General features: G+C 30.4%; 1 protein-coding gene across 3 annotated transcripts in view; it reads right to left on the bottom strand.

Moving 5' to 3' along the window:
- Nucleotides 1-12,990, bottom strand: part of LOC106692747 (influenza virus NS1A-binding protein homolog) — a 79,508-nt gene that overhangs the window by 23,741 nt on the left and 42,777 nt on the right. For 2 of the 3 annotated variants that reach the window (XM_014438871.2, XM_014438868.3), the window contains exons 2-6: nt 6,419-6,582; nt 6,095-6,270; nt 2,287-2,485; nt 385-561; nt 161-298 (exon numbers count right to left, since the gene is read on the bottom strand). In XM_014438871.2, coding sequence (XP_014294357.1) covers nt 161-298; nt 385-561; nt 2,287-2,485; nt 6,095-6,270; nt 6,419-6,582 — 854 coding nt within the window. Of the gene's footprint in view, nt 1-160; nt 299-384; nt 562-2,286; nt 2,486-6,094; nt 6,271-6,418; nt 6,583-8,586; nt 8,959-12,990 lie in introns of those variants that run through there. The other variant, XM_014438869.3, reaches the window with a different exon arrangement.

The raw sequence follows: 12,990 nt of genomic DNA on the forward strand, positions 1-12,990 counted from the left end.
TTCTGCATTTATTTATTCTTAAAATGAATAAAATAAATTTATTTTGCTATATTTTTAATGATCCACTTCATTAGCAAATGAATATAATACATCTAATAGTAAATAGGAATAACATTATATCTATAGGTGAAAAATTATCATGAAGTGATCAATAACATACTTTGTTTCCAATGGCAACAGCTGTGGCTCTAGAGAGTCTTTTGTAATCTTGAACAAGCTCTGTGTCTCCAATATCACCATTTGGCAACTCTGAGCAGTCTTGAAGAGAATTGTCAAGAGCCAAATACAGCATGTGAGTCTAGAAACAAATTATAAATCAAAAATTACTTAAAGGCTACAAAGGCTTATGCCTTGAAATATAGGCCTAATACCAATATAAATCACCTTTTCTACGAGATCCTGGAAACAGTTCTCTTCATGAGCTCTAGTCAACCAGTCAAAAGCAAGCTGACAAACTGAATTTCCTGATACCATTTTCATTTCTGCTTCACTCTGTGACAGCACTTCAATTTGGACACAGGGGAGAGATAGAAAACCAGTTGTCTTTACTATCTCATTAAACTAAAAAATATAACTTTTATGTAGTAATATTTTGTTCCTGTGAAATATAGTTTGTATACAAATGAATAAGGCAATTGAAGCTTGTAAATAAACTTAAATCCACACAGGTATTGAGAAAGCTATTTAAGAATTTGTAGTATAATTATTTATCAAGTAAAAAATAAACTACACAAAAATGAATATGGATTTATATAAAAGAAAACTTATTGCTTTAATATTATTATTAATTAAATAATAAAAAAGGTTCTGAATGTAAAGCAATATAAAATAAACATTGACCAACATCAACAATTTAAATAATTCAATAAGGATTAACCTATTAGTTTAAATTCTCTATTTTGCTTTTAAATATACTTAATTTTCAATTAGTCTGTTTATTTTTTTTAAAGGGAAAGCAATATTTCCCGATGAAATATCATTGTTAATTTGAGCTTTTTTGGTTTTCTCAAACCAATATATAGAAGGAAATAATAGATATGGCACAAAGTGTAATTTTGCGAAATGTAAATCCAGAAAGTCTCTCCCTAAGAGTTGCTATTCCTAGGCAAAAATAAATCCATTTTTAACAGCTAGGTTGCTTGACCATACTCATGTGAAAGAAATGGTAGAACATGCATTCTTCTTTCTAAGAGAAGGAAGAGCTTGAAAGGACTCTCAGACAGAAGTCAGTCAAGGAAAACCTGGCTGATCTTATGTTACCTGTACTTTAACCTGGTAATCAGGAAGAACAGGTATGCTGTTGCGGACAATGCAGCTCATATTAGCAGAAAGAACGCTTAGAATACAGGAGCAAGAAAGGAGAGGTCCATCAGTGACTTAATATATAAGGACTTAAGAAGAAGCAGGTGTATAGTCATCCTACCCTTTAAATGTAATGCTGTTCGAAAACATAATAATGAATACAGAGTTGATTTTATGAGTAAAAATATCACACTCTTGTGGACTTCAAGTCGAGTTGTTTCCTCTACTCTTAAAAATAAATTAAAACAAAACCACAGTGATAGTTCATAGAAAACTATGAAGCTCAAAAAGCAACCTGATCATGAAGTAGGCACAATACAAGCCACATCTTCACAAAAAGAAATACTTGACAGCATTGTAGATGGTTCATTAGTGAGAACACTTTATTATCAGCAAGATTTATACTCAACCCACAAATAAAAATCATATAAAAACTGGATAGCCATTGAACCACACACCACCCTCAAGTGCGTCAGTGTTGGGTCAATCATTGTTATAATGATTGATTATAATGTAACATTATTCACAGAGTTGCTATCTCTTGCTGTAGGAGATAAATGGGAAATAAAATAACAGACCATATCTCATAATGTTTCTAGCTCTGTCTTATATCTAGATAGCTCTTTCCAAAACTTATTAAATTATCAATAAATAAGTACTTTAGAAACTTTATTCTAAGACAACAGGTCAAGTTATGTATATAATACTAGTGACACCACCGAAATCATTCATCAAGAGTCAGTTATAAAAAAATGTCACCTTCCATCTTTCATTTACTAAGTCAGCCATAAAATGACATTAACTCTGACAGAGAAGATAATTAACTTTACAGAATGAATTCAATAAAATAATAGTTCTCTAATAAAATAATTTTCATTCATAATATTTTGTCATAAGTATGAATGTGTTTATACATATATAAAGATACACACAATCACACACACATACATACAAACAGAAAAATTAGTTAGAATATAATCATACATTTTCTGATAAATAAGAATCAACTTTAGCAACAAGTGACTTATCCTTGCTGATGCCATGCAATGCTCTAATGTCTATTGCATTTTCAATATTCAAGTTGTTCACAAGATGCGTTCCACAAACTTTAACGACCCTTTCAATTTTCAATTGATTTGCAGCAACAAACACAGACTTTACCTCATCTGGGCCCAATTCCAATCTATAAAAAAAGAAGATAAAACTAAAAGTAAAAATATTCCTTTAAAACAACCATTTTCCTATTTATTTATTTTTATAAATGATAATCATCCATTACATTAGGATGTTCATTAGAAATTATCCAAAAGTGAACAAACTAATTAGTCATTTAGTAATCAACCATCAACTGTACTAACTGTAGCGTGTGGTTTAGAGATGTTTGCCTTTGCTTATTTAGAACTTACTATTTATGTGGTTTCATACCATCTAATTTTTATGGAATGAACCCTGTTGTATTTGTTATACATCTAAAATACAACTTCCTGAAATAATGATACATGTTAAACAGATCAAGAACATTTTCCATCTCAACAATACATATTTTATTTCCTCTTCCTTTTCTGTTCTTGTAAGGTCGCCTATCTAACCCCTTAGCTGTCCAAACTGAGCTTAGGAGCTTCCAATCAGTCACCTTTATCTTAGCACTCTCAGCTACCAGGACCTTTGAGTCTCATACACTTCACCTTAGGCTGAGAATGTCTCAAGAGATGACCTCAACAAATCCATTAATTCCTTCGCTGGAACATCATGTATAAGAAATTGTGTCTTTGGGTTCAAAACAAGGCGATCCTTTTTACTGCATTTTACTCATTTTAGCACATGAATATTACAAGGAGACTTACCTTATTCTGAAAAAAAAAGCTCTGGGGTATAAAATATCAGTGTTATGGTATCCTGATGATTCAGCACTGTCAGGATAAGATAAGGAGGATATTTTAAATCAAATATGACATTTTGGATCATTCATCAATCAGATTGTCTATTTCAAGTCAAACAACTCTCTTATAATCATGCAATGCCAGTTTTTACCCAATAATATAGGGTTGTTTTTTTTACATATCACAATATATTATTCCCATGTTTCTTCTATTAGTGTAAAACCCAATTAATTAATTTTTAATTTCATTCATATCATCAAACTTCGTTAATACAATTCCTAGAATCATTTAATAACCTCAATAGATTACTAGCTGTCTTGGAAACTCTTGGAATTCAAATTTTATTTATTTACCTTGAAAGAATATCATTCAAGTTTCTTTCAGAACATCAAACACTAACCAGGCATAATTATGCAAGCAGTTTTTAAAACTTACCTTTCATGTGGTTTAACTTCATTGACAAATTTTTTAAAAATATAAACCTTGCTTTCTTTTTAAGGATATATTTCTCTTGTTTATTTTCTAAACCCTTCTCATGCAGTGAACAATATGTAACATTCCTTTCAACACCCTTCTGCGACAACGCAGCATTTTTTCAAACAAGTCATAAAATAACAAAAAATATTTAAGAAATGGTCATATTTTGTTTTGTAAAATAGAATAAAAATCTTTGATGAGGTCAACTATTAATCAAAATATATTTGGAAGTGTTGGTAAATATTCAACTTTACAGGATTACATTATAACAAGGAGTAAGGAGGCTACAGGCCATAGAATTATTTAATAAAATGAGCCATTCTTAGGTGTAATTAAATTATTCGTTTATTAAAAATTATTTTGATTTTTTTCTGTCAAATACATGAAAATATAGTATGTTCCAAATACTTTCAAAACCACCAGAAATAAAATTGGAAGTCAACTCGAAATCTACATTTTTGAGGTTGCTAATTCTATTCCTCCCCCCTTAAATCAATACTACAAAAAATAAACTGAACACTTATGATACTCTTTTTATCCAGTTTTGAAACAGTGCGGATTCAATTCCCACCTGGGGTAATCAATATTTATTTCATAGCAGTCCCAAGAAATGAATCTTGACACTGGGAGGTGTCATGATTCATAAAATAATATTTCTAAAATAACATCTAAAGTATCAAAACACTTAAAATTTGAAAAATGAAATATAGAATTTCTTTTGTTTAAACTTTGTATTTAAAATACATAAATACTTCTAAAATAGCATTAATATCAGTAAATGTAGCTATAATTTTTATTCAACCAATACCTCATTATAAAATATATGTTTGAAGGATTCATGGACTAGTTTAGATTTAACAATTGTAGTTAAGAACTTTAGAAAATCTATATTGGTACATTTTAAGTTTGGAGGAGAGTGCTGATCAAGAATTTCATTTTTTTGTTCTTACATCCACGCTACAAATTACAAAACGATACAGATTTCATAGATACACGGAGTCTTCAGGAGGTTTCCAAGGAACGAATTCAGAATTAACTATAAATTTTCTATTAGCAAATATAATACTGGTTTATAATAATACGACATGTAGATTGTTCAGATTTTCCAGGATGAAAAATTAAAAATCATCATATTTTCATTACAACTGGGTAATACACATTTATAGTGGTTTTGAAACTTTTAAATATGAATTTTTATATAAATAAAAAATTAGGAAATTTCCAACGTGGTTTGTAGAAAAAAGATTTTTCTCTACTGATGTTCCATGTATGGAAAAATACTTCATAAGCTGAATTTTAACTCTTCCAGCCAATACCTTTTACATTTTTTTCTTTTTAATGGGAGGAAAAGTAGTGTCAAATGAAAAAAAAATTGTCTACGAAGGTACAATTTGTACCATTTCATGCAGTTTAGACGTTCCTAAATCCTTCCCAAGTTTTGCATAGATTAGTGGATTTGTGTTATAGTTATTCCAATTTTAGAAAAAAAATTGTTTTTCTACATCTTGGTTTCTGTCAAATATATTTTGTTAGAACAGGCCAGGTCACTTTTTTTTTTCTTTATTTTACAATTTTAAAAGAATATGACTCGATTTTTCCTAAATAAAATTTCTTTGGTCTACTTTAATAGAAGGGATTTTTGGTAAATTTGTATGCACTTAAACTGATTTAATAAGGTCAACAATCTTTTGTTCCTTTTTTACATAAATAAAAAAATCCATTGGTATATAATAAACATTAAAAATAAGCAGACCAAAGGCGGAAAACGATAATATAAACAATTTCTAAAACTATCTTAATAATTTTTTTTCCTCAGCTCCTAGCATGCATTGGCAAGAGTCCTCTGAAGTATGCCAATATTTGTTGTTGATCTATTATCATCAAAAATATTTCATTGAAATCTGTGTACCCAGGTGTGTAGCCTTCCCTTCTGAGTATTTGACCAAATATTCTTAAAACACAACACTCAAATTGAAGGGGGGCTGCTTTTAAGGTTCCTCTAAACTAAAAACCAACCCTTAAGCTAAGGTTAACCTAATAATCAACCCTCATAATGATGAAACCTGTGATGATTAGAACCCTGTGTTACATGATGGACAGGCATAAGAAAAAGATAACACTAAATTCTAAACCAAAATCCTCTTTGATTTTTTAGTTAATATTACATCTCGAATATTGATTGCTGTAAAAATAATTTTTCTGGCACAGCTAACTAGTCCATGAATCCAAAATGAATTTGCATACATATTCACTCTGACCGATCCCTGACAAGAACCTGGATTAATATGAGAATGTTGGATGACATGTCTTAAATGTATAACATTAATGTTATAATAAAAGCTATTATAGTACAATAATACTAAGTATAGAGTAATAGTACGAATTTCATATCAAAGCAATTATAGGAAAGCAAACTCTAAACTTTAGAAAAATACCTTGATGTATAGGCATAATCAACAAGCTTCTCCACAGCATGTTTTTCAAATACCCCATTCAATTTGTAGCTTATAATACTTTCTTTTGAATCAGTATCTGCTTGAAAGAGTTCCATTAAGTGTGATGAAACACTTGCAAGAACAACTCTATGAGCAGGTATATCACAACTTTCAACCTAAGCAAAAGAAAATGAATATGATGTTAAAGCATTTTTTATGAATTAAATATTTCTTAGATTCAGGGGTATTGCTTTAGTATGTTAACTAAAACATATAAAAGAGATGAATAAATTTAAAAAGAACTGGAAAAGGTAATCATCTAACCTGAAGGACAACATCGCAGAAAGTCCTGTTTTTCCTCATCATGTTGATAGAATGAAGGATAGATCCAGGGTGTTTATCATCCTGAAAAGATAGGTTTGGTATGCTGTTGCAACCAGTTTCCTCATCATCATCATCCAAAGAGCTGGAATAACCAAGCCTGCTACCTATAAAAAAATTGGTAAGAGATGAGACTTAATGAAATTGTTTTGAAGATTCTTAAAATTTTGGTTTTATATACAGCAATAAAGAGATTAAATGATGATAAGGTCATAAGAATTAAATCATATTCTGAACATAACACGAAAATGTATTTCTAGTGGTTCTAAAACTATTAATAAGAAGCTAATTAATTTGATAAGGTAACAAATAACAAAATTATACGTCTTTCGCCAATATACCCTAAACGGAGGATCCAACCAAAAAAGGTTACAATACAGCAAATTTAAGAAATTTAAATTTGGTGTCAAAAGAGTAATAATTCGGTCAAGAGGTAAGAGGTAAGGTTGTAAAACCACCTTCTTCTGTTGTTACTTGGACTCTAATCTAGTTTGAAGTGCTGTTCAGCCCATAGTAGATAGTTTATGACCATATACCTCGATGGATGACATTTCACGTATAATTTAATGATCTTTAAATTGTTGTATTACAACTTCTTTGTTAGGGTCAAACGTTTAGGTTTTAGAGAGAAAAACCTTAAAGAGAGACATAAAATTCCGCAATTCATTATCGCATTTATATTAAACTAATTAGCTGCTTAGTAAACATTTAATTATCACTATAAATCCTCTTCCGTGTTAAGTTTGGACTCATAAATTATAAAGTAACTCAGTTTTGGGCAGAATTTGAAAATACTTCAGGGTTTTGGTTTACGGTCAATGATATACTATTTAACTGAGTTAATAAGTTATGATACTCATCCGAAGCAGTATTTGATACTGTTTAATTTGTTATACCATAACGTTTTCTTTGGAATGCCCGGATTAGAAGTAATAGACTTAATTTGTTATTTAGTTATATTAATAAGTGTTTTAAGACTGTTAATATGTTTTCATGTTAAGTGTGAAACTAAATTTTAAAATTATTTGCAGATGTATGTTTTATGGACTGGCTTTTTGTATGAACCAAGGACATAAAAAATTTATAAAAATAGTCAATTGGATCTTTTAATATTGTCATCTTATTTACACATTACCACTATGCATTGATTTTACAATTAACAGATAATTATAAATGAATTATCAATTAATTATAAATGAATTATCAATTCAATTAGCGAAAAGTGGTGAATATTGAGTATTTTAATAATTTCCCTACGGAATAAATAATATTTTAACACGATTTTGAGATTATATACTATTAAGTAAAAAATGAGTTATATCTTGAGAAACGTTGGATATATCAGTCCATTAGTACTCAAATTAAAGCTGGTTTGAAATAGTAAAGTTCACTTTGAAGTAATTAATGATGATCTTCAGCGTAGGAAAACCCGATTCCATGATAAAAAAAAAAATGTTACTAACTCGTGGTTTCTCGTTTTTCCGGATAAAAAATGTTGTTTTGGGGGATATAACATATAGGGCTCATCAAATCTAATATATCATAAAAGGAATCAAACAATTGTTAGTAGAAAATATAGGCTATAAGATATTGAGAAATAAATTATAGAATCTCATCATAAATTCCGTTATGGATTTGTCACTGTAATTGTTTATAAAGTTTTTATTTATAATTTAAATTTATTTGCTAACCATTTTATTAAACGATTAACCTTGCAAAATTTCGAATTCGAGGATTAAACTTAAATTCCTCTGAGTCCAAACAATCAAATTTCTGTAAACGGTGTGCGAGTCTGAATTTTTTTTTTTTATAATAAGGGTAGGGGTCAAATCTAACATAAACCGATGAGAAAATCACAACAGAATGAGATTCTAACTAAAAAAAAAAACTCCCTTTTCATTTTTACCAGTCGAACCACAGTTAGGCATTACTTCGCGGTAGTACTTCTTTTCTAGTTGACTTTTATCGAAATAAAAGTCAACCTGACCAGTCCGGAATCGAACCACTTCCTAAAACAGTCCTAGTTATTATAAAATCCTCGGCCTACTTGACTAGAGTCGATTATCCTACCATACACGATCCCCTCCAGTATCTGCTACAATATTGCTTACCTGCGATATATTGCCTGATAAGATACAGGATCATCCGGGGAATCTTTATCAATTCACTACAAAGGATTCCTTATTAGTTTTGAATCAATGTATTTAAGAGTATCTGACGTGTTATCACTGTCTTCTAATACTGGCAATTTTATTAAACAGCGAAGGAAAAAGTGTTGGAAGATTCTTTTTTTCCTATTTTTCTTATCACGGAGAGAAACAGTTTGGAACAGATGAACTGATAGCCATTCCTGTACTCTCTTCCATCTTTCCCCGGACGACTTCAGACTGTATTACACTTTTTTGTTCACACACTTCTGTTACAAGCTGAAGAAAGGAAGTATACACCAACTAAATTCCTTAGGTTTCTAGTAAAGTCAGAGCTAGTTCAGGAGTGTGCACAGGGAAGTTTGAAGTGGTTGACCCTATGGGCGCGATTACGACAAACTATGTAAGAGAGATAAAAGTAATCAGACTTGCTTTAGAAAATCCACCTCTCATGAAGATAAGAAAGCGATCTATGAGGACTAACAGGCTGCTCTCTCACTGAGATCAACCAGTAGCGATAATATGGAAGCTAACATATGCAAGAACAGAGAGAGGCTGGTAATACACACCGATCAGTACAATAGAAAATATTAAAATCATTAGGAAAACTTTCAAGTAATATTTAAATTATCGGAGGGGACTCTACAAACCATTATCGTTGCCTCGGTGATCAATAGCCTACTTTGGAATCCTTAAGAGATGTCTACTTCTAGCAGCATTTCAGAGAATCGGAGTCGAGGAAAGCCCCATACGACAAGAAGAGGGAATGACAGATGACAAACATTTTTACGTTTGTCCTGCAACGTAGAACAAACAAAAATTCACCTTTTAAAACCGAACATGGAAACGGATAATTTTAAACATAAATTGTGTAGTAATGAAAAAATAAAATAGAACCGCAAAGCATGGCATCGACTATCTGGATCTAACATTGATGAATAGTCATTGCTTACTGCTCGCTGACGATTAAATAGATGAAGTTATTAATAATTTATTTTAAGCAACATTTAATTTAATAAAAGAATTGTCACCTTCGAATATATTAATAGACATTTTGAAGGAATGCAGTACATTAACTACTTATTGAAGTAGATTTCAAAATGTACCCTTTTTTCAATCTCAATTATAAAATGATAATGGGATACCCAGATGACATCGTACGGTTTCAAGCTTAGAAGACCTTCAAAGGTGCCGAAGGAAGAAAGTAATGGCTGAAATGATGTAATTGAAAATATATGGTAGTAGTATAGTTGAGACGTTCTGGACTCTGACCAATAATATTCATTCATCTGACGGTATAATAATGAATGAATAAATAACAAAACTGTTAAGTAGCGACTGATTACTTGTATGAAAAGTGAATTATTAATTACATTATGGTATTTGAGATTCCCAATAAAAAAACTATAATTAATCTTCCCTCTCCTCTCCAACTGATGACTTACGCCAGCAGTGAGGAACAGGTATTCTCAGATATACGGGAAGTTTGATGTAGATAGAGCTATTTACGTTCAATAGTTCCCGAAATATAGATTATTAAAAAGCAACATTTCATAAAAAATGTAAAGAAAAATCAGTAGTTAGTAAATTTATTTTGAGAAATCTATATCTTAAAAACCATTCATCAACTTACATATGTCTATTAGCACTTCAAGCTAGTTTAATGTACTATAAAATAGTTTGACACCTTTATAATCTTAGTAGTAGTAGTTTTTATGATATTCGCATATGAATATAAATCCTTCAAATGAAAGTTTGTCCGAACAACCAGAAATTAATTTATTTTAGCGAATAACATAAAAACTACTACTACTAAGAAGATGAAGGTTATAAACTACTCTATAGTACATTTAACTAGCTTTAATTTCAGTGCTAATAGATATCTGTACGTTGAATGGTTTCTGAGATATAGATTTCTCAAAATAAATTCACTAACTTCTGTAATTTCATTAAATTTTTTTTGAAATGTTGCTTTTTAAAAATCTATATCTCCCGAACAGTTGAATGTAATGTAAATAGCTCTATTAGGGCTCATATTTTAGCAAATTTACTCTATTTTTAATGATGTTCTCTTTAGTTTTCTAATGTTGTAGGTAGTTTTAAAGATATAGAGCTCTGAATGAAAAATATATTTTTTTAACGTTTGAAAACAGGCGCCATTTTTTATTCCCCCTACCTATACTTGGCAGATTCATTATATACTTGTACTAGTACCGCACCGGTTTTTTATATAAGAAAAAATATCTTCATAATTTGTTAGTACTGTATATATGTGGTTTTTAACCCAGTTAAAAGTATTCAACCTCGAAATGAACGGTATAAAGCTGAAATTTTGCGTGCTTATTCCTACTCATGTTCTACCAGTGGCTCGCGTCTCTAAACAATTTCAAGGTAGAGAGGTATGGATTATAGATAGTTCGAATGGAGAAGTTTTCTTTTTTGAACATTGCTGAAACAGAGTTTGTATATGAAAATTAATTCTTGAGGCCTCTATTCCTCGGTGCGTTCACAAAACAGAACTTGCACAATATCATCTTACATTATATACATGATATTATATATTATAATCAATTCAGTTGAACCTTCGAATGATCTCAGAAATATCGTAGTATGTTTTGGTGGCTTACAACTATAGGAGTAAATGGTTGTGCATCCAATTGGCTTAGAAGATAATATTAATAATTTATTTATTTATTTGTTTATGGGGTTTGTACAACACCCGTACAAATAGGCCTGTAAAGTACATAATTTAACAATCATTGTAATAATAATTAAATAATAATGATAACAATTAACAAACTATTTTATTATAATATAAGCTAATAACAAAACAGAATAAACGAATGGTGAACTAAAAATCATTTATATAAGCTAATAATAAACAGTAAACCCAAACTGTGATTATATAAATGAGCCAGAGTAAAAAAAAAAAAAAACAGAACAAAAACGAAATTACTTTCTTAATAAAATAAAATAAACAAAAAACTAGGCAGCTTATTGTGTAGATAGGTATCCTGCTTTAAGTATTAGGCTTTGAGTTACATATAAAAAAAGAAGTTTAAGATTGTGAGGGTACAGACAAAAATTCATAAAACTGGTTTTGGTTAATAGAGCTTAGTTTCGGCATGTACCGGATTCGGTTATGATAAGCGGGGCAGTTTGTTAAAAAATGGTAACAATCCTCCAATGCCGTTTCATCACAAGCTGGACATAGCTTCTGTGAGTCTAAAATATATTTGTGTGGACGGACACTTAGAGTACTTGCACATTTACCGGATAGTCTTAGTTGAGCAATTATTCTCAACTGAGGTATGGGGGGGGGGAGTTGATTTTTAGGTAGCTTTGAGGAGCGTACCACAGATTATAGGTCGATTCTCGTCATAACAGGTCTTTTACCTTTGAAAAATTCCCTATATCTATCCAAGATCTCCCCCATTCCAATTTTGATACTTACCGGATCATTGAACAGTAGCGGTTCAAACATTTCCAAGCTCTCCAATAGCTTTCGTACTCAAACGGTGCAATTGGCTTAGAAGATACACATTGTTTAATAGGCACATTATTCACAGTTTATCTGAGAATTTTTTGATCTGCTTAATCTAAATATAGACTATTGTCAATATTATCTTTCTATGACAGTAACAACAGCATTAATATAGTTGATAAAGTGTGTAGCACGTGCTGATTATGCTCGTGCAAGAGATTCAACAGGAATAACAGGTGCAAAAATTGTGATATCAACCAGAAAAAAATGTAAAGCTAGGATAACCATTTTCAATCAAATACTATTATATAATTTTCGCTTTCTTTATAAAAAAATTAGTAACATAACTTCTCTAGCTTCTTTTCAGAGTGGAAATAAATTATGGACGTATTTTCCGGTTTACACTTGGAATCCTAATTTTGAGGCAAAATTTTTCTAAAAATAACCGCTGAAATACAAACTTGGAAAGTGTTAAAATATTCGACAAGGGGGGGGGAGTATCCACCATAAATACAATTATGAAGAGTATTTCTTGAGGGATTTTTCTTCATTATTTGAATAATTGCGCGATTAGGTGTTAAATTATAGTTTGTAGATATTTTTTTTATACTTCGTAGTAGTAGTTTTTGATAATATAAATTCCTTTATCACCAATATAAAAAGCGTTAGGACGTTTTTAAAATAACTCCTCCCCTAATTCTGGTGTCTATTTGAACGGGTTCCGTTTTTTTCTGTCTTTGAGTCAATGTTTTTTTCCGTTTTACGAGGACTTTATAGGAAACGTGTTTTAATACCTTCTACATTCATATGTGAAATTCCAAAAATGTACAAGAGAAGAACTGGCACGGAAATTTAAGGTTTTTTTTTTTTTTATATTTATTTAT

Source organism: Halyomorpha halys, unplaced genomic scaffold (genome assembly GCF_000696795.3).
Source record: "Halyomorpha halys isolate HHAL.00 unplaced genomic scaffold, Hhal_1.1 Scaffold69.1, whole genome shotgun sequence".
Classification (NCBI taxonomy): Eukaryota; Metazoa; Arthropoda; class Insecta; order Hemiptera; family Pentatomidae; genus Halyomorpha; species Halyomorpha halys.